Source organism: Hippoglossus stenolepis, chromosome 9, assembly GCF_022539355.2.
Source record: "Hippoglossus stenolepis isolate QCI-W04-F060 chromosome 9, HSTE1.2, whole genome shotgun sequence".
NCBI lineage: Eukaryota > Metazoa > Chordata > Actinopteri > Pleuronectiformes > Pleuronectidae > Hippoglossus > Hippoglossus stenolepis.
Window position 1 is genome coordinate 13,091,627 of NC_061491.1, and position 23,713 is coordinate 13,115,339.

At 42.4% G+C, this 23,713-nt stretch overlaps 1 protein-coding gene across 1 annotated transcript in view; it reads right to left on the reverse strand.

Moving 5' to 3' along the window:
- The window catches only part of LOC118115277 (ultraviolet-B receptor UVR8-like), a 304,574-nt gene that overhangs the window by 220,406 nt on the left and 60,455 nt on the right, over positions 1 to 23,713 (reverse strand). The window contains exon 5 of the mRNA XM_035166348.2: positions 5,216 to 5,328. Within this exon, the coding sequence (XP_035022239.1) occupies positions 5,216 to 5,328 (113 nt within the window). The remainder of the gene's footprint in view (positions 1 to 5,215; positions 5,329 to 23,713) is intronic.

Sequence of the window (23,713 nt, forward strand, 5' to 3'; positions counted from 1 at the left end):
ATTTTTTTTTTCTCATCATCGCTTCAGTTTTTCCTTTGCTAAGAGCAATCAGCCAGAAACACCAGAGAGCTCGCTGTTTGTCAGAGCCAGATCCTGATCCGGTTCGGAACTGCTAGTGATGTCGAGCCAGGTAGCATCCAATTAGTGTTTAGTGTAACTTAATGCAAAGTGCTGGCACTCAGCTCACCGAATCCAACTAGTTGTCATAGAATTTCCACGCGTCTGCTGTCAAATTCATGAACATTTGCTGATTTGCTTTGCCTTCTCAAGGCACCATGAAGTTGAAATGAGGCATTTCCATCAATGCTGCGCCTTGTACGGCCATTTTCTGCTAAAGCAGATTGGCCTGATTACTGATGAGACAGCAGGCACATCAGCGACGGCTGCTTGATGCTTATTGACAAGTGTGTTGCTTTAGAACCACATTTACTCCTTTTACATATAGAGCAATTTGTATTGGCAAAGGTTCCAAGGCTCTGTAATGAATGTAAATCCAATGACATTTTGTATGATAAACCAGGAGAATGTAACGTAAAAAAAAAAAAACTGCACGTAAAATTCCACAATTTCTTTATGGTCATTCAAGGTGTGTCTCTTTGTATGAAACCAGTCTAATTATTACAAATACTACTCCTATATGATGTCTTATTCATAGCCGTCTGACCCGGTAGATCAAACACTGAATGATATGCCAGAGAAATCTCGAAAGAAGGGATGGTGGGTAATATCTTACTTGGCCCCATTTCATGTATTTCAGCCCACCTCCATCTTTATTTGTCATCTTCTTTTCTTCCCTTTTCCTTTCCTCTCCCTGAGTGTAGACAGCTGCATTGAGCGTCTCCACAGACTGTGGTCTCTGGCAGAAGGCAGACAATTGAGTTTTGGAAGTGGCATGGAACGAGACAAAGGGAGCGTGGGGTGGCTTCCTCCCTCCGTCTTCCTCCCCATCAGGGCTCCATGGGCAGACTGCCCACTCTTTCATAACAGCATTAGCAGAGACCATGCAGCAAAACAGTGGAAAATCCACTACACCATGTTTCCTCATCAGCGATGTCTTCTCTTTGACCTCCACCTCAGTTGTAGTGATTCACATGAATATGGAAGATGAATAAGGGCCAACATCTGAGGTTACGCCAAATTCAACAAGAGACGGGCTTGTCAACCATGAAATCGTCTTTACAGAGGTAGTATGGACAAATTTGGATTGGTTGGAGGCACTTTCATCCCTGGGAAATTTCCTGACCTTTATTTTATGTTCTAGGCCATAAAGATCAGGTAAAACGCTATCATAACAACCAGTATAAAGGAAAATGGTGGTCTATTATCCCCCATAATTCCTCTCTGGACATCCATCATGATTCACCCTCCATTCAGGCTACCCAGCAGTCATCACAGGACGCCCCCATAGCCGTGCAATCTGTAGCTTTTCCTCTTTGCCCTTTCTTGGTAATACCCCCTGTGACACACTTGGCTCAGCACCTTAACACAAACATTAACACACGCACACACAAACACACACTGCTGTTTGACCTCTAAGGTTCAGTGAGAACATTAAATACCAATTAGGGTTGAGATAGGCCAAGCTGAGTCTGAGGTTGTAGGAAGGCCTTGAGGAGGCCTGTGGGACGCAACTTATTGGTCCCTGGGCAGAAACCTGTGGTAACCCGCGTGTGTGTGTGTGTGTGTGTGTGTGTGTGTGTGTGTGTGTGTGTGTGTGTGTGTGTGTGTGTGTGTGTGTGTGTGTGTGTGCGCGTGTGTATGTACAGTACTACAGGCAAACACACAATGACATTGTATGTAATGTAATATCCATGTTCTGCCTTGTTCATCTCTCCAAGAAACCTGGTTTTTGGCTCAACTTATTTTCTGTTATATCATAGGATAGAGCAGGACTGTTTCCTTTTCAGTATACTGTCTGTCTGTCTTAATAAATATCCTAATACTACCGATGCTTGATGGCTTGAATTGGATTGTTACGATGTAAAGTCTAACAAGGGTTATTTGTTTTGATGTAAGTCACTTCATTGGTCTTGTTTTCCCTTTATTTTCTCTGCTAAGAATATTGTGTTTTCATCTGCATTTGTTGGTAGTATAATGCAAAAACTACCGGAAACAAGGTGGGGGGATGCGAAATGGCTGAGGGAAGAACCAATTCATTTTCGGTGCGGATCCGATTCAGGGGACTGATCCAAGTTTGTGTTTTTTTTTCATTTTCTTTAATATTGCAAGAAACATTCAATTTTTAAACATTTCAATTGATTTCCCAGAGCATAGGTCATGAATCTTAATTTCTTTAAAAATCAGACTTGTTAAGGAGACTGATATTGGGCCTTGGCAGAGGTATGTTCTCTACCGAGTACCATTGTAGTTCACATGTAAATTAAGACTCATTTGGTAAAAAGTCTGGGATGTACAACTTGCACTGAAATGCTCTGTATATGTAACCTAGGTAGTTTAAACCCAGATGGGTTCCCCTTTTCAACACTGGGTTTCCTCCTACATATTGGGTGCATGCATTACTTTCCACTTTATCAAAGATGTCATTTTATCAAAAGTGTCTGTGTAGGAGTTCCCTCTTTTCTGTCTTTCTCCATGATAACTTTCATTTCACTCACATGGGTGTATGCTGTAATAACTCAGTTTTATGTTCAAAATAAAACAGCAATACAGGGGAGAGAATATTAGCAAATGCTCTGAAGGCAACCCTCTGAGAAATATCCGTTCTCGGCAGTGAATCTTGAGACTGTGTGTGATGATCTGCTGTGGTTATCTGGTGGTTTAAGAGTCATGCCCTTTGCTGTCCCTCTGTTATTTACCCACCAGACACCCACAGCTTGATAAATGTTTTGTATGACCTTCTAAATTTGTTTTCCTTCCTCTTAACTGTGATTTTATTTCCCCTGGACAGGCCAGACAGCGTGCGTGTGTATATGTGTGTATACGTGTGTGTATGTGTATATGAAGGTCTGCTTGTTTGTCTGTTTGCAAGAGGAGGGGAAAAGGTCTATATCTAGAGCGATACAATCTATCCTCTCCTTATTGCAAATTACTTCCATCCCTTCCTAATTTAAACAAAACACTGAACAGACAAAGGAATGGGAACGACTAATAGCAGTGTTATGACAGCCACTGACCATCCATTTATTGTGAATCTACTTCAGGCTGGAAAGGGTTAAAGTCGCCACAGGCCAGAGCAGAGTCAACATCGGCCACGGCTTGGCTGGCCTACCCTGCCAGATCAATATCTGCAAATAATAAATTAGCTCCCCAGAGGGCCGCACTAAACCTTCAGCAACACTACCCTGGAAAAGTCCACAATTGGTGTGTGTGAGACTCAATAAGCCAGGTGAATGACTGTGCAGGGGCACATCTTTAGCACTCCATAATAGAAAATTAATGGTGCTCAAATCAGTGTTGAGGGCACCCTGAGGGTTACCTAATAGGCCTAGTTAGAACTGTCATCCCTCCCAGAGTCGCCTAAAATATCACATGCAAACACAGGGAGCCAAGAAGAGAGGGAGGAATGGGGGAGAAATGTGTGTGTGTGTGTGTGTGTGTGTGTGTGTGTGTGTGTGTGTGTGTGTGTGTGTGTGTGTGTGTGTGTGTGTGTGTGTGTGTGTGTGTGTGTGTGTGTGTGTGTATGTGGTTAGGGGTGAGTCGTAAGTGAAGAGATAATAAATAAGGACAGGTAACAGTGATTTACCTTTGGTATTGATTACTTTAGTGAAAATGATAGAACAAACTTAAATATCCACAAAGGTGCATAGCACATGAGCATATGTGTCCAAAAGCAGCAGGTTGCTGGTTCGACTCCCAGCCAGCTGGACCATTTAATGCATGCTTCTCTCCTTATGTTCCCTGTCTGTCTCATTGTTATAAAAAGAAATCTCTCAACCAAATTCATTTAAAATGATTTTTTGTACTTCTGACTGAACTGAATTCATCATTGTCCAATAATGCTATGACTCTTTGTATAAGCCTGATTATTAGTAAACAGCTGTGTTTGAATGGCAGAGAAGGCCTGACAAAAACATTTCAACTCAGCACTCATCTTTAAAATAACACACTAAACCATGTAGTTTTATCTTTAGAGTGCATTTTCTGCTGTTTCTGCTGAAGTGCTTTACTTCATTTACACTACTTAGTATTCTACGGGTACTCAAATGTAATTCAGATATTACACATTTCAGAATTATTCACAACCCAATGCACACAAACACATCCATCTAAGTCAAGTTTCTCATTAGTAATTAAATATTGTAAACGAATTACAGATTTTCTTAATCTAAGAATCTGATATTTGCAGATTACATTGTTTTGTACTTGGAATCCTCACTTTTAAAGACAGGTTTTAGGTCCCATGGGCTAAATAATCTTTAAAAGGATTAACATTACAAGCACAAACATAGCATTTCGAATAGGAATGACTGTGGGAAATGGATGAACCAAATATAATTTCAACAATCCACAATATGTCTTACTATCAACCCTCAAATGAAAAATACGTAAATAAATACAAGACCAACTTAAGCCAGTTTTAGTAACATCCACATTATGATGTTGAATGAAGACAGAACTGGTTGCTGAAGACAACTCATTTAAAGATTGCAAAGAAAAAAAAATCCATATTTGTTTTACTAAGTGGATGATAAACTATGATGCAGAAATATGTAAGTATATCATGTTGGCTGTGTTCAAGCATAAACTTGTCCAATCCACTGTGCTGTTCAGAAGCAGATCTATATGCCCAAGAGGCTGGTAATGAGCCTTAAAAGCAAATCTGATCACTTATTCCAGCTGGTTTATTCTCCTTCTCCACAAACACAACTATTGGATTCAATAAACACACTTCATATTGATTCTGAGCCACCCAGCAGCACATGCACCTCACTTACCAGCACTCAACAAGATTTATTACAACTTTGCACGGCGAGCAGAAATAGAGACACAAACACTTGTGCCCACACATATGCAAACAAATGAACACACACGCACACAAGCACAAAAGGCTAAGTTTAAATACCCTATGATTTCTCATCAATGTACCCAACACACGCACACAACCCTTCGATCTTTCCCTTGGCCCTTATTTGCCTATGCAGTAACATCAGGAGGGTTGGGGTGTGTGGGGAGGGGTTTGCCTCCTCGGCTCTCCTCCTATCCCCCTCAGGTTTGGACTTCGGCAAACTGTCGGCTCCATTGACAATGAACTTACCCACATGCCGCCACGCTGCCGTCCTCCAGCGCAAACAGGGTATGTCGCTCTCCGCAGGCCACTTGAGATATTTTCAGAGATGATGGAAGACTCTGGAACAAACGCGGTGCCAGCTGGAAAAAGAAATAAATATAAAGTTCCCGGTGAGGTGAAGAAACACACTGTCTCTCGGAGTTTCTCTGTAGTTAAGTTGCTCCACTCCTTCAGCCCTGGCAAACATCCCGAAGACAGGCGCCGCTACAGTAGATCCTCTCAGTGTAGATGAAGACAGAACAAGGTGAACAACAGAGGGAACAAGAAAGAAAAACCATACTCCTTCATGGCACTGAGCTGTGTAGATCTGATGTTTTTAAAGTCCCTGTGTGTATGTCTGTCTTTCTGTGTGTGTTCATGCCAGTGCCACAAAGAAAAAAAAATGAAACAGCCTATGAGAAGAAAAGAAAGCCTGGTTCCTCATCATGCGCTTGTTAGCTTGTCCAATCTATGGCAATCAGCACAGTCCCAGGGGTTGAAAGACACGAGATGCTGGGGAAAGGGAAGCTGAGGCTGAGGAAAAGATCAATACTGCACTGTGAAACAAGAAGTGTGGGCTATTTACTCTCCATTGATCTGATGATGCTGGAGAAACACCTCACTCGGCTATTAAATTGAGGGTATAAGTCTACTGGTGAGGGGTTTTTTTCTACCTCCCTCTCTTTCTTTCTCTCTTTCTTCACCCCAAGGTCAAGAAAAAGCTAAAAACATCCACGAACAAACAAAAATGGATCGTTTCAGCCAGGGAAAGTAATTAATCTGCATGAAAATGCCAGGGGAACAGGCACTAACTACACATCTTAAGTGAAGTTTTTGCTCAGAGCGACAAGAGACCCATGGCAAGCATAGGATGGACTAGTAGAGGACAGAGTGATAAATACAAATAGACTGGTAGCAGGGGGCCAGCAGAGCTGCACCGGAGCTACTTCAAGATGAGGATTTCCACCTACATAAAGCAATGAAGAAGAAAATACTGAGAAAAAGGTATTCAGGCCTTACAACAGATGTGCAGTGAGGGCCAGTATAATGCTTTGATGGGTAATCAAGATAATACCTAATGGATCGATGGCATCTTTGTGTGCACGACAATGCAAACCATAAAAAGGTTCAAGAACAAAGAAGGCAGGTTCAAGAACAAAAGAGAATTTCTGTTTGGTTTAAACATTCATACCAGTTTTAAGAAATCAATACTTCTCAATTGGAACTGCTTAATTTGAAAATTTGTAGACAGCCCTTTAAAAAGTTGTTAGGGTCGAACATGACATCACTGCGCTGCGATATTTATTCACAGCAACGACCGGAAGTTGAAGGGCCAACACAGAAAAAAGCTTGAATTTTGTTTTTTTTGTTTTTTCTCTACTGTGTACTGTTAAATAAATGAAATAAAATAAAAACATGCACAAATAACTTCAGCATGAAATCCATATAGTAAGGCACACCATAATGAGCGCTCCATTGACAAGACTTAAAAACAAAGAGAGTTCAATATTACCAAAACAAAACAATCATGTTTGATTTTTTCAACTTTCCCATGAAATAGCAGAGAACTCATTTATCATAATATTGGTATATATGTGAAAAAGTGGTGATGCTGTGTCACTGATCGATATTTAGAATATTTTTATAATGGCCAAACCAATCACAACAATTTTTTTAGGTGAAAAACAAAAACAAAACTTTATTTGGCAGTAGATAAAAACAAAAAACGATAAAATAAATCTCTGGTTTCTCAACATATGCACGGTGGCAGAGCTGCTGACATCCAGACATTTTTCGTGGTGTGAACTCGTCCCTCCACGTCTTTCTTCTGCTCCTCAGAGTAGTCCTATTGACTGTGTGGCTGTATTACAACAAGCAGTCTCTAATGACTCCCTGAAGACCTCTCTATCCCCACTGCCCGCCCTCCTCTCTCTCTGCCCCCTCTCTGTGTCGCACTCTCGGTGTCTCTCCTGCTCTGCCTGCTCTTCAGGCTCCAGTTCAGCAGCTAATTAACCCTCTCTAATAGCGTAGATTACATTAGCTTTGAGCATCTCACACCCTCCACTGGACTCGCACTGCCACACAATGAACCCAGCCTTGCTTTACAAATCTCCCCCTTCACAAGAGCACAATTATGAATTCAAACAACTTCTTATCCACACTCACTCATCCAGGGACAGAAGCCCTCCTCTGCAACCGCCCCGCTCTCCCACCGCCACCCGCCACCCGCCTCCCACGCCTTCGCACGCAGAGTAATGAGAGAGCCGAAGAGAGGGGACCACACAACAAGAAGGCCTAGGGGGATATCGAGGGAGGGGCGGGAGGGACCCCTTTTTGGCTAAATCAGAGAGGTCACTATAGGTGTTTCATTGGGTGAGCCTACAGAAGCCCAGTGATAACCCTCCATCTTAACGTTCCTATTCAGAGCAGAATGGAATCTTAATTACTGTGGGCAGATAGAGCCAGAGGCGGGAATACCAGGACTAAATGGAGGTTTATGCTTTAAGTGGCCAAAGAGAGGGAATTAGACGCTAGAATGAATGACTTAAGCCAGGAGAAGCTGTTTTCCACACGTTGACAAAATGGCCGGGGAACTCGACAGCCTAATGAAGACTTAAAAACACGATTTTATTATTATTATTATTATGACTCAAAGTAAAATTGTGGGTTTTGATGCTTGATCGGTGAGTCCAATCACTACAGACCCATCGTGTCTAAAAATACACACTCTTGGTGGGATAGAAGATGATTACACAGTGTTCAGCTCCGCGCTCTGAGAATGTAAGAGGGTACTATGGTTGGTTAGTCATCTTTGATGCGATGGAGCTGAGCTGTGTAACAGTGCCGTCGCCATTAAACTGCAGGAGTCCGACCACACTGTGAGTGTTCAAACCCATGGTGTAAGCTGGGAGGAGAAGGAAGGAAAGAGGGCTGGAATCAATGAGAAAAATTGAAATTTTGAAGTTTTTTTCCTCACTCTTCCACTAATGTTTTATGAATGATAATGAAATGAGATGTGGGGGTGGTGGGTAAAAAGAAGAGGAGAAAGAAATAAAGTATGGTGGAAATGGATGTCTAAATGGACGTCTAAATGTAAATTGGTACATTTGTAGTGAAAGGACATTCTCATGTTTCTTTGTCCGAACAAGTAATTCCCCCGTCCCTCTTCTGTGAGGCTTGCTATAGCAGCATTTTCTGCAGCACAGAGCACTCTCCTTTCTATTTCAATAGGACAGCTCATTTGCTAGACTCCTAGGCCAAACTGCTGACTGGGTTTTTCAAGGCCGTGTACTTTGTGTGTGTGTGTGTGTGTGTGTGTGTGTGTGTGTGTGTGTGTGTGTGTGTGTGTGTGTGTGTGTGTGTGTGTGTGTGTGTGTGTGTGTGTGTGTGTGTGTGTGTGTGTGTGTGTGTGTGTGCGCACAAGCTTGTGCGAAAAAGGAGAGGAAACAGGGAGAGGACGACATGAAAGAAGGATAGGCAAAATGGAAGGAAAGAGTGGGAGAGAGAACACATTGTATCATTAAGGTACTCAGAGATCATTAGATATATAAGGGCTCTGCTATGCAAGGTCAGGGCTGCTGTGTTTTTCTAGGTCGGCAGAGGAACAGTAAAACCAGTCTATTCAGCCGCCTCTCTCCCCTCTCTATCTCTCTCTCCCCGCAGCGCTCCCTCGCTCTTCCATCTAGGGGTAGTGTGGATTACAGCCAGTTTATCCATGCCCCTGTATGTATTTACTAACATTATCAAGGCTTATGAAGCAAGGACATGGTAAACCACACAAAAGGCACAGACAGGCTTTGAGCTAGATATTGGCCTCATTATGAGGTAAAGTTGTTGGCTCCCTGTCTCACACCCGGCACGTACAAGGCTGCTTTAACAGGTGCGGCACACTGCCTGACTATCCAGTATTTTTCATTAAGGCCATCTTTTAGTGCGGAGTTTAGCAACTGGCAGCCTGCCCCAGTTAAAAGTGTGTCCTAAACACCAACATGTAAAAGCGATCACATTTTTCCCAGCCAAGTAGATGGACATGGATTTTATTGAGAGATAAATCTAATAGGCATTGGCAATTAGCTTAGGCTATAATGCTGCAGCATGTGGCATTGCTATATATTTGTCGCTATACAACTAAACATCAATAATAAATTTGAATTACTGCCTCGTGGCCTTGTCTCTGCCAACCAGTCAAGTTACAGTTTACATCAATGTCTTTCCAGACTCATAATATTTGTAGTAAAGACTTTAAAAGAATTTAGTTAAAGGCATTAAGTGTATTTCTTCATAATTAGCGTATGGATTCTTGAGACGTGGCCAAAAGATGTGTTTTATGATGTCTCAGTGACCTTGACCTTTCACTACCAAATTCTAATAAGTGCATCCTGGAGTCCAAAGTGAATGTTTGAGTCATATGCAATTAAATTCCCTCCGGGCGTGACTGGTTTATCACATTTGCAACGATGGGATGAATGTGAGGTCACAGTGACATTGACCTTTGACTAAAACAAATCCAGTCAGTTCCTCCTTAAATCCAAGTAAATGTTTGTGCTGAATTTGAAGAAAATTACCTCGGATGGATGGAGGGACAACGGGGAAAAAAACACACAGCTGTGGCCGGGGAGTAGGTAAACAGAGTAACTGACCAATTCTCTTTTCAGACACCCAGACCAGGGATGAAAATTTTAACTAGTTTAGATTTAACATTTGCTATTTTTTATATTATTATTTTTATTTTTACAAAAACAATGTGTCAAACAACAATGTGATAAAGTAAAAGGGGATTGATCGTAGTGATCAACCGATAAAATTATTATCACCCGAGTCTGTAGCTTCATAAGCCGTTTCAGCTCATTGGTTTTTTTTTTCAATCAATTATTGCAGTTTTAAGAAACTAAAGCAGTCGGCCCTTAATAGACCCAGCCCTTAATACACATGCACCACTCCTTCACTCCCTCTTGTGACAAAGATCCTCACATGTCCACTGAAGGACAAGGCGAGGAGGCCATGCCGCTGGTAATGTGTTGTGTTCATTGCGATCGTGATGGATAGCTTTCAAACTGACCCTCGGCTTTATAGAGACGAATGTCCTGCTTGGCTTCTTACTCAGCACTTTGGCCTTTCCCCCACTCATTGTGTGCTTCATCACGCAAACAGCCGCACACAACCTGAGATGGAGATTAGCAAAGCCTGCCTGGGAAATGGACCCAACTAAAGCCAATCAATCAAACTTGCTAATCAATCAAAAGAAGAAAACACACATCCAAAAGGCATCAGCATACTAGTCCTGTGTAGTTTTAAGTCACTTTAGTATCAGAATGGGTTGGTGATAAAGGGGCATTTTTGGGCTTGTACAAGATGAGATAAGAAGAAGGGAAGAGGGAGGAAAAGTGTGAAAGAGAAACAGTGTGTAAAAGAATCCCCCTGCTGCTATCCACCGTCTCATTAGGTTAACGTTTTTTTATAAGGCACTTCAAATGTCAAGGCATTGGTGGATTTAGTGTAAACTTAAATTCCATTACCTGGCAGGCATTAATTGCTAACTGAGCCCAGGGATCTTTCCCGAGAGGCCTCTATGTTTCCTCTCTGTCATCTGGCTAACTATTCTGTCTAGACTAACTTAGAGCACCATAATCCACCATGGGGATCAATAAACTGCACATAATTCAGCTCCAATAATGAGCTTTCACTTCAACACAAGCGCCAGCCTTCTTCCCGAGGAACCGGCAGGGGCGTAAAATGATAATGTAATTATTAAAAGGACAGAGAAAATGAGTAAGCACTTTCGCACAGAGAGGGAGGGCGAGCCCGGCCTCAATTAGACACACTTAAAGCTATCATTGTTATTCGAGACAAAGCTAATCAAGGAGGAGATACAGGGGCATCCATTTCAGCAGGTAATGGAATGACGCTGGCTCGCTCTCCCATTTCCCCAGGCTCATGATGGTATAAAGGCCGCCCTACAGTCACGCGTAAGTGGGCACTCTTTAATGGACTGCGATGGATGTGGTTTCTTCCACCAATCGGGGACACGCAGGAGGGGATTTGGAATGGATAACTTAAAGATTCACACTCCTTAACAGCACTGCATAAAACCATAAGTATGGATTATTTTAAACCTGTATACTCTATCAGCTGTTAAGGAGCAGAGTATTTTAAACAACTTACATGGAATCTTGGTACAAGTTCACACACTTCCCTTGCCGTGGTATCCAGAGATCAAACTAGCAGCTGCCTTCGAGCACAGCATGAGATATTTGGTGTGTGACAAAGTAAGATTTAACCTGGAGCCTTATCTGCAAACTACTTCCAATTATATGCATCCTTGAACTCCAGTGAAATCAAGAGAAGCTAGTTTGTTTTTTTTTACACCCAAGTGCTCCTAATTCATCTGCAGGCTACAGGGGGTCCAGGGTGGATAAATCAGGCCTTTACGGAAGGGTTGTTCCCACTGTTTATCTGCTGGTGACATTTGCGGCACAGCCCCAACCACGCCATAATTACCCCACTTATTCACTAAACAGAAATCATGCCTAGCAGGAACCCCCCGCCACAAAGGTCGTGAGACTTAAGGCTATATTCCGTCTTCAGAGTTCAATGGCCAGGGTTTTATGAAAGGACTCCATTCATTTGAACATCAGCATGGGCTCACTTTAGCATGGTCTAAAAGAAGATGGGGGCTAAACCGACTCGCCTCAGCGGCCGGAACAAAGAGCATCATGGCCGATGACGATGATGAATTTACAGCTGAGTGCACATGCTTTCCTAACGCACGGCACACCTTGGCACACTTCGAATGTCACAGTTCCCATAGAGGACTGGCATTTGGAGTGGATTCTCCTGGCCCTGGAGCGGATAGCTATCCATGTCCCCAAGAGGCTGACAGTCAAGGGACAAATACACACGAACAAATAAAGAAGCACACAACTGGATGATTCTATTCACCGTGAAGCTCGTAATGTGCTGTGTATTTAGAGTGTGATTACTTTTTAAAAGACATTATAATTTTGTATTAGGACATTGTAGCACATTATTTCCCCCTCTCCATCTCCCAGTCGTTGCCGTTTTAGACGACTTATGATGCAGATTGTCTTGAGAAAACACTCAAATTTAGCTTCACTGGGGAACTGCCAATTAAAAACTATGGATGCGTTTCTTTGTTACTTGTGCAACTCTTTAGCTGCCACGAGTTCTGCATAGTCTTATCTGTCAAAGACAGTGAGCACAGATGGATGACGAGTGACAAAGGGATATTTGGTTGAGGTTGTGCAGTAATGAGTGTCACGTGACTCCCACGTTCAAATTTCAGACGGCCTCTCCTGATCCTAAAGCTGCAATCAACACTGGACCATCTGCAACACTGCAAATTAACATAATTGGTGTACATTACACGCTTATAGAGAGTACATTTTTATCCACTATTCTTCGCCCTTAACAAGATGAGCTGTGGAGATAGTGGGAGAGCAACACTGTTGATTAGACACAGATAGCTGGAGCAGAAAGCGAGACTTGTTGTCTTGGTGAAAATGGATGAACTGACAATCAGATTGGTGAAGAGCCAGGTGCTGGGGCCAGAGTGCAAGTAGGCCAGTGTGCGTCTGACACAAGCACCTTCCCTACACCTGGAACTGGGGCCGAGGTGATCGACAGCCTCGCCATCTTGTCAGACAGCTCACAGATAGAACACAGACAACACTTAGGCCTCTTCCAGCTGCTCTAGCAGAATAAATTGAACTTGATTAGAATTAATCACGCTCATCCACGCGCAATTTGCAAATATCGTGGGGAAATATTCAAGGAAATCTGCTTGGAAGAGAGTAGTGGGAAACGAGGAGGGGAAAAAACTCAGCTAAACCAGTGAACCCTACTTTTGACAATGTGGCTTGCATATGCAGCTTTTTTTTTTTTCTCTCCCGCTAAGAAAACAGACTTTTGGATGTTTAACACTTGTTTTTATGCAGAGTGCATTTCATGTGTGGGCTATGATGGATTGGATGAATTAATAACAATCCCATAAAGTTTCAGCATTGTTCAAAAGTAACTTGCTTGTACATCAACAAGAGTTATCCATACTTTTACAGTATAATACATTTAAGTCTCAATTGCCCAATTGCCCATTCCCAAACCACTGGGAGTTTTTTGCTGAAAAATGACCAGATACAGTCCATGGGTGGATGGCAACACATGGGCAGCCCCACTTACCGTATTAAAGGCTTGATGATGTCGCGCGTCAGACAGTTTTAAAGAAGGTGTACGATGGAACTGATAAAGTCGCATCACTCACATTAATAGAATTTATTCAGGATGAAGAGGGGAAGAAAGTCACCATAAGTTAGCTGTCTCTGTCCCTGTGTACACCATAAAAAGATGAAGTATGCAAACTGCCTGATTTTAAACTTGTATCTAATTGTCTCACGTCATGGGTCTGGGCCAGGGCATTGTTGCTTGAAGAATAAATTGGGTAATTCAATTAAAGTGCTTTCCAAAGACACATCATAAGTGATGGAGAATGACTGTAACCCAGGCCTGAACTCGGTGTCCCCCCCATCGCTCCGCTTGCCTGACAAATGGATGGCGGTGTATAATTGAAACACATTGCTGCCAGCGTAGGTCAATAACATCGCTCTCTCTGTTCACCAGCACCAGATTAACAGACTCTATTTTATCTTCCCTCAGCCTGTCCCAGCTTGACAGAGCAGGAGCGTCAGCTGCTTATCCATAAAAGAGGCCCCTTATCTTGAAAATAAACAAATACATAAAGTGCAACAGCCTGCTGTCTGTCCAAGCAGTTAAGGGCTACTTAGTTTAGGGCAAACATGTGGGCAGTGTTTTGTTTAACACATCATCGTATGAGATGAAGCACAGCTGTCACCAGCTCATGTCAGTCTCAACAGTATTATATCAAATTCTCAGGAAAACTGATTGTGTTAAAAAAAATTCAAAAACAACAACGTGGGTTTCTTTTATATTTTATTTCTGTTTTGAAGGGCAGAAGATTTTCGAGTGTAAAAAAAAACGTGCCTTCATTAAGACCCCTGTCATTCAATGTCATTCACCAATGTTTGTGTAAAAACAAGGGCAAGATGTGTGTTTGGACAAGGAGTAAATTGTGACGGCACCACATAATTACCATTTGGGATAAAAGTTAAAAGACCCTCACTTCTGTGGATGTATAATGCAAAGCCATCACTGTTTGTGCATGATAAACATTGAGGATTAATTAGCTTAAGCACAAGTGTAATATGAAGCTAAAATGGGTGATTATATGTATTTAAGCCCAAGCATAACAAATCTACTGGCTTAAATTAATTTGATAAACAAATGGGGAAAGCGGGGTGAAGGTTCAAGGGCAACAAACTCCATTATCTCCCACTCCTCACTCTCTGTGCTTTCATGTAATTATATGTTAAGTTAGACGGAGTTAATTGAATCTGCTCTATTCAGTTTGTTTACAGTTTAGCCATAAGGATTGGAAGCAATAATTCCTGACTTTCAACATCAACTAAATGAGCAAAAATCTATGCAAATGCCCCCTATAGGCATGTGCACAAAGAAGTGTGTGTGCGCATGTTAAAACAAGTGTGTATGTATATTTTGTATGGACTTTTAAGCTTGTACGCGTGCACGTTCCCACATGCAACACATACAAATTAGCCATGGCTGGATATTCAAATAAGTCCTTTGTCAGGGGTCTATGTAGGGGCGGGACAGGATGCACAGTACAGTAATCCATGATGCACAACAAGGTGGCAGCTCCATTGTCTGTCTGACGGATAGAAATTATTTGCAGGCGTGCTCGACCAACAGATTAAACCACTGTTGGGGGGCGAGATAAGATGGCAGCCAGCGGTATGGAAGGTGCCTCTTCCAGCTCAAACAATGCCTTTAATCCATTCCCGTCTCACAATCAGGATGTTTGACATTACTTTTCAGCATCCCACACACCCATTCTCTCCCCTTTTCCCCCCCACCTTTCATCAAGCGGAAGGCTTAAAGCAGAAGAGACTTCATCATCTAAATTAATTTGTGCATCACTGTGTACAAGAGGCCTCCAGAGCGAGTGTCGGAGAGACTGTCACCGTACCTCCATCAAGTGAACTGTAGCTCCACCATCGTTTTTCTTCTCGTCCTATTTGGTTTTCAGTCTGAGTAACTCCAGGCCAGATGAGTTATACGGCAAAGCACAGTTTGATTTAATTCAATGCTCACTCCCTGCTTGTCTGCCAACCACAAGGTTCTGTCCTCCCTGCCAATACTGTACTGTTTCATAGTATTTCATTATTGAATCAAGACCTTGGCAGGGATCCTTTCAGCTGAATGAAATCCCAACTACATAGATTCACACTGCAGAGGTCTGACCTTAAATGCTCTCAATAGAGGATTCAACAAGTATGTTCAAAACAATATGGCAAAGAAATCCTTGACACGATAGAGAAATTATCATTGTAAAAAAATGCATTGCTGCCTCTCCTTGACTAAGGTTTGAAAAACTGGTTCTTTAACTCAACCACATATACTCCACTCTTTAACCGAAGTTCAAATTTTATAAGTACCACAAACTTCATACAGTGTGTATCGTGCTCACAGTGTTCAAGGATTACTCCCAAGATATTCAGAATCTTTAAATACAAAGTAACCACCGGTTTCTCTAATGCTGCTCTTCCACATCAAAACTATTCAACCAACCAATCCAACAAATCACTCAAAAACTAGACTAATGAAAAATATTATATATGACCTGAAAGAAATCCGCTGCGGGAAAGTAGGAACAGCTTTGCATGGTGTTACACCTCAGACACTATGTGCAATATGATGAATGAGATGAGGGAATTACCTCTGCTAAGGAGGTTGTATTCACCCCTGTCTGCTTCTCAGCAGGATGACACAAAAACTACTGAACAGACAGAAAGGGAACCCATTTAATCTTTGCCCAGATCCGAACAAAGGGGCAGGTACAGGAACTCTCCCCCCCCCCCTCACTTTCTGTAACATTATAAAATATGCTTTTTGACATTTTCAAAAATGTCTACAGGATAATACAATGATTTTAATTTTAAGTGGAATATTTAGGGGGCTGATATCTATGTGTGTACGCAATTTGGTGATTACGGTGGTATATACTCTATAGAGCCAAATAGTTGGGCAGACATCTGACCAGAGTATCCAGTGTCACATCAGTGTCACCAGGATGACCTACCTAAGCAAGAACACCTTATACTAAGTGATAGTACGTGGTGATCTCAGTTGTATTACAGCAATTAAAGGAACCAGCAATGAAAACTTTGATACACCTGGGACTACATGTAGTTTAGAAAACCAGTATTTAAAACCTTTGGAGGCCTTAAAAACCATAAAACCTTAAAAGAGAGGCAGCAATGTATTTTACAATGATTTCTCAATTGTGTTAAGGACTTTTTAGCCATATTGTTTTGAACATATGAATCCTCTGTTGAGAGCATTTCAAATCAAACACAGTATACTATATGTAAGACTAAATAAGTGCAGTACAGTTGGATTCATACTGATTTGTTTTTATGCATTGCTCCAGTATGCTGCATACAGCAGATCCTCTATGCCTGCTGGTAAATGCAGATGGGAAACCTTGCGCATGTGTGAGCCAATAGTTGGTATATAAGTGTTTGTGAATGGACCCCCCCCTTTAAGCATAGATCAGCTACATCCTTAAACATCCATGCTATATTGCCAGAAGGTTCCACCAACAGCTGTTTGTTCCAGGGGTAACTGCCTACTCTAAATTTGCTTAAAAATGATTATTGCCAATTAGTTGCCCATTAATTGTGCAAGCATGGGATGCTGCCAGCTGTTTACATAGGGGAGAAAAATAGCCCTTACTTTTTCATTTTTTCCCTCAAACCCAATAGCACAGTCTCTCTCTGCCTCTGTGTTTTTATTACATATAAACACACACTGTAAATTACAGTTGCAAATAGGGCTGGGCGATAAAACGATAAAGATAATCGTCGCGAAACAACTTTTCCTCGATAGAAATATAAGACACAGTCGATGGAACTCACTCATCCATGTTTTGACGGACAACACAAACAGCCAATGATAATGACAATAGTGCTACGCTGAACTAATCTGTGGCTGGAATAGAGTTACAGCCACGGCTGGTTAGGTTGACACACACAGCACAGAGTGTAGGAGTAGCAGCCGGCAGCAGCACACATGATAATGTTTGGGTTCCTGACGTGCACACCAGTCAGGAGTGTGAGCGACAGAAAATGTTAACGAAACCTCGAGCGACAGCGCTACAGAAGAAGACAGTCACGCTGGAAAAGAAGGGTCACGCTACTCTGCCAACAAGTAGCAGAGTAGCGTGCACTGCAATTTGTGTTAAAAGCATGTTCCCAAAAAGACAGGTAATACCACTAAACTTTTAACCATCTAGGGTGGAAATTACAGAAATAGTGATTTGTTTATATCCTGATATATATATAGATATCGACTGAAAAAAATTATCGTAATTTTTTTTCCATATCGCCCAGAACTAGTTGCAAGTACTGTTTCATAGCTTTAATGATACCACCTTTAATTTAAAATATATTGTGCACAACGGTGAATAGAGATTTTTTTTTTGTCTCTATTCTTTAAGTTTTGTCTAAAGCCTCCGACCTACCTAAGCAGAACTTTACAGCTAAACAGTGTTTAGCTGTTGCTGAATTCATGATGAATGGTTGTCAGCTGCTCTGGCAATCTGGACGGCTTTAACCTAACCCCACAACAATAGCACAGGACCCTCAGCTTGTGCCCCCAAACTGGCAGAAAGAGCTGAATTTAGTCTTTTCAATGGTTAGCGTCTGACCCAGGTGCAGCCTGCTGAGTCTCAAAGCAGCACACTTTTATTCCCACAAGCCCAGTCCCTGCTCAGCCCGGGCTTAAGCTTCCAGGAAGAAGCATCTATTGGCGGTGTCATTAGTTTACCTCTGACCCTTCTCTGAGCCAACCTTATTAGAGGAGCAGGGACTGGACGCAACCTGTCTCACCTCTAAAGACGGGGCGCTGAGCGAGCTGATGCTGCAATTGTGGAGCAGACGAGAGCGATAAATAGCATTCAAGCTGCCGCGCGAAGCCCCGCAAAAGACTACAGGAAAGATAAATGAATGTTGAAATCGAGGAAAATTATTCAACCATTTACAACCCCTGCTAGCACATCACTGTTATTCTATTTGTCTTTCACCACTTAAACTGTAAAATCATACAGAGTGCTGCGACCATTTCTCTCTCCGGTTTGTTGCCTCACTTCCACAAAATAACACATCATTGGACAGATAGCATCAATTCTGCCCACAGTAATCCCAGCACCTCTGGTTGTATCACTCATTCAATTTCAGCCGCTGGCTACAGCAAACATTACACACCGCATCAAGATTACCAGAGAGAAGCAGGAGGGGGAGAGAAGAGCAGGGGGGGAAAGGGGCTGAATCCATCATGCCATGATGCTCCTGTTATTGTGACAGATCAAATTCAGGGCTGTGTGTGTATGCGTGTGTGCGACCAGGAGGGGAGCAAACAGTGGTGTCCTAGGCCGGCGTGGTCAGCATCCATGTATGGATGTTGTGAGTACATTTGCGAGCGTTGCCTGACTTAGATGACCTCCTTTATACAGTAGCTGGGGCCCCGGTCGCACACGCTTGTTTTAGCTGCGGCAATTAACCTTGTGTAGTTATAACCCTGAAACCCCGCCCACATAGCTGGAGGGCACAGAGGGAAAAAAAAGAAACCTGGCAAGAGAAGTGATTGAAGAACATGGAGGGAAGAGACATTTGAAAGGCAGGTGAAGATATAGGGCAAAAATATAGGGCAAAATGGGTGAGAGGAAAGGAAAATACCTGAAAACAAAAAGAGAGAGAGTCCAGGAGGTGCTTAATTTTAATGATGTGGGAGCTAGTTGCTTTCCTGCCTGCCTGAAAGAGTGGATGGCTGCCTGCCTGTCTCACTGGTAGGTTTGCTGTACTGCGTCTCTCCTCTGGGGAGACATGGGTTTGCAATGCTGGCCTTTGAGAGCACGGTGGGGGAAGATGAAGAGGCAGTGTCAGGCTGCCTTTTAATGGTCAGGAGTGTGGTTAGTTCCACTGACTCAGGCCTCTCCCCTGTGACGCCGGGTCCACTCCACATAACTGGCCATAATTCAACTCATTTGGCAGTTTGAGGTCTTGGAGGTCCAGGGATAAAAAGTGTGGAGAGGCCTAATGGCAGACGGAGGGACCAGCTGAGGGCACTTCTTACGCGATCTCCACAGGAGAACATTTGGAGCAGACCCTGGAAACCACAACGATCCATTAGCTATTGAACAGGAGCAGAGGCGAGAGGAGAGACATGAGGGGACGGAGACTGTTGCATCTCTACAGGTATGGTATAGGTTGTATGGCTGTCATACGAATGGAATGAAAAGGCATCTGACTTTGTAGCAGTTTGACTTTTTAAACTACCAAGCTATCAAATAACACACCCTCGCATTTCACAAAAATATTAATGAATTATTAAATATATTTAATAGTAAAAATGTTCTAATAGTTCAGAGTCACTACCTGCGTTTATATTCTCATCAGCAGTGTTTGTGTAACAGGAGGAAAGTTTGAAATGAAACACAATATCTGACAACTGCTCGTGAACCAGTGTGTTGAATCTGCGAGGGACGGATTCAAAGTGAAGCGACAGTTTAGTGATGTGGTTTAAAATGAACCCACAGCATCTGTGGTGAGCGTTTACCGGGAGAATCCACCATCACCACAGTGAGTCTCTGTGGCTCTGCGGGGCGATATGCCTCCTAAGGGGTATTAATTAAGATGTTGAAGGAGTAAGTGGGAAGGGACCGAGATGAGGCACAGTGTGTGTTTGATAGGAGAAAGGATATTTTGGCAAATTCCAGTCTGGGCATGTTTTTGTGGGGGCTTTGAGAAGGCACAGTGCGAGCATCTGGGAGGGGGAGAAGAAAAGAGATTTTTTAGAATTTGTGTGAGAGAGAGTGTGTGTGTGTGTGTGTGTGTGGGTGTGTGTGTGTGTGTGTGTGTGTGTGTGTGTGTGTGTGTGTGTGTGTGTGTGTGTGTGTGTGTGTGTGTGTGTGTGTGTGTGTGTGTGTGTGTGTGTGTGTGTGTGTGTGTAAATGAGCGAGGGCCCTGTTGACCCCAAGTTGGAGGGTTCCGGCTACACAATTAAATGGTGTTGGAGCACGAGAATGAATAATCAATCTGCTTTATTATCGCTGATGTTAAAATTATAACACTGGTGAAAATGAAAAATGAAGGTTTGATTTCCTTACGTCCACAAAAGTCTATAACAGAGTTGTTTATTTTGTTTGTATCAGATTTTGTGAATACTTTTAGCTCGACTTTTAGCTAAGAGTTAAAAGCTGGCAGGTCACAGTGTCTGTACATGGTTGAACAAAAATATTATTCTGTCTGACAGGAATATGTCAGCTGAGTATTACACACTCAGACATGCCTCAATTTGCTCATGAGCAGGAAGCAGGCATCATCCTCGTATGATGTGAGGACGGGAGGATGAGGAGGGAAGAAATGTTTAAATTTGACAAAGGGAGAGGTTTTCCAGTCCAAGTGGATGTAATTTTGGGATTAGGATTCGCTGTATGCTGGTTAGGGGACATGTATATGATGTGAAGGTTAATCACAGGCTGCAGTTTTGTAATGCTAGTCGTCACTGCACTGCAGTGCAATCAGTACTGTGAGAAAATAAGTGGGTCACAATGTGAGACCTTGATTAAAATCGCGGTGATTATAGTGCGGCTTCAGCTCTGATTTTTGTGGGTTTCCCAACATCTGTCCTCTAGAGGAGGAACCCATATGAATGAAAATAGACACACACACACACACTGGAGAAGTGCAAGTAGCCTGCGAAGATGCTTCATGGGTGCACACACGTGCGTGCTCCCACTTCAAGATGCGCACATGTGCATATCGACACAAAAACAACCTCAAACATTCTGTGCATTCTATGGTTTCTTTGTCTATTTTCACAAACCACACACACACAGAAAATGTGTACTGTAGGCAGGCATTGTTTCTTACTGAACCACTTTTCTCAACTAATTACTTCTCTCTACTATTGAGGAAAATGTTGAAATGGCGTATAATGAAAATTATACTGGTAACATTGTCACCAAAGACTTGTCTTCTTTGCTAATTATAATCGGCTTTACTTAGAGCAAGAGAAAGTCAGATACGGCGAGACAGGTTTTTCTTTTTTACACTAAATGCAACCTTCCCAGTTGAGAAATTATTAACCCAATAACCCAACTACAGTAAACACGTCATTTAAAAAGCATATACAGTAGTGTAAAAACACCATATTAAAACAAACACCAATCTGATATTATACAGACACTAAATTCCATATGATAAAATTCAATTTTGTACTTAGTTATAGAGTGAAAACGTGGAGTGACTGCATGATCAATACAGGTTTTCCCTTTTCTTTCTCCTGTTCCTGTCAAGTTCGTTGGGAGTCTATGTGAAACACAAAGTGCAGAGTGAGGGGAAACAATGCTCAAGCCATTTAACAGCAATGTGAAATCAATATGTGTTCTGAAATGGCAGGAAAAAACATCATTGTAAACTAGTTATTGACGTGTTAAAGTAATTTACACTTGCTAGTACAAGACAGATCGTGGCAATATTTATTTAGCTGGCAAGCTGGCGGTGGGAAAACGATACGGCAGCTGCAGCTATCACCAGATGCTGGTGTTACAATGTCCGTCCATCAAACCGTCGCCCCCGCTCCCCCTCCGTCTCCTACTACTCCACACCCTCCTCCTTCACTTTCCCAAATGGCTCCCTTATCCCTGCAACCTGACAGTCTTAAAACAACTGTATAATTAGAGCTGCATCTGTCACACAGGTTTATCCTGGCTCTCCGTTTGGGAGTCATAGGCTGAGACGCTTGAGGACGCGGCACCAGAGCGAAGGAGAGAATGGACAGAACCACGGAAACTGTTCATTCACTTATGTAAATGCTGAAAATTAGATTTTTAAAACAAACAGTAAAAAAAAGGCCTTTACAGTTTTAATTAAATGAATGGGTTTTATATATGATGAAGTGCTACTGTAGACTTATAGAGTTATAAAACAGGGAGAAACACCTAACATACCATCAGACAACATGAGAACAATGAAATTACTCGAAACCAGTCCACCGCTCCATCCAAGCCACCTCGAAAAAAAAAGAAAAAGGGGAGAAAGAGGAAATATGCAGCTGTATGTGAGCTATCCCACTATCAGCTGCTGCAATTAGGGAGCACAATGTAAAATGTCACAGCGGATCTGTATCATCGGCAGCCCTGTCACAGGAAAAGGCCAGGAGGAGCGGAGGGAGAGGAGAAGAGCGGAGCACGGCGAATCCCCCCTCGGCCGAGGCTTGTTTTAGTAACATGAGAGGGACGATCGTGTAACGTTACGGCGGGACAACTCCGGGACTCAGACGCTGTCATGTCACCCAACTCCTATTAGGAAGGGACATGGACAGAAAAAAAAATTTATGATTAACTGGCAATATGCATTAGTCGTCTGCAGGCTGATAAAAGGCAGAGGGGCAAAGGTGCTCATCAGGTAAGACTGAATGTGCATGCGAATCTATAAGGTGTCCATAAATCACTAAAAACTAATAATAGTTCATGAAGTATGGAGACGTGTTTGCATGTATGTTGGTGATAAGCCATATTAATTAATCAAATAATTTGTAATGTACTTTTTTGAAAAATAGGTTTAGGTGATATCTCTCATTCAAACAACTTATATAGTTCTATAACATCCTTATTCTTGAGGAAGGGATCTGAGTAAAAATGGACACAGACAGAATAAGATCAAATAACAATGCAATATGCTCTAAATTAAACCAGATAAAACACTTTTCCTCTCCCACCCTGACAGAATCGCTTTCATGCTCCCTCTTTCCGTCTATATTAGGAAAATAACGGTGACGAAAGATGCCTTTTAATTTTCGGCTCAGCATCATTTTTGACATGTGAAACTGATGAATCTCCGCAGGATACGATAAATCATTTGCAGATTTCCTGCCCGGTTTTGATCAAGTTGGGATGGCCGGACTTCTGCCCAGACTCATTACGTTTGGGGAGCAGATTGAAAGCACGCCTGGGCATGCTCTGTGTTACTGTCATTATAACCCCCCCACGCTCAAGCTTCCGAGCAACTGTAGAATTATCACCTCTTGCACATGCACACGTAGACTCAGACACAGAAGATATCAAACACACAAACGTATGAGAAGCAATTATTGTTTTTGTTTGAGAGAAAGCATACGCCTGATGGAAATGTATACCTCTTGTAAAAGTAATAGGTTAAGATCCCTGCATTGTTGAGAACATGACGCTGCAGGATGGTTCTTATTGATGGTTCTCAGGGACAGAATGAGGAACATTTGAAAGAAGATTTGAAAGGCTCCTTAAAACAGATCCCTGACATGAGGGCGCACAGCATAATATAAGCTCCCTCTAGT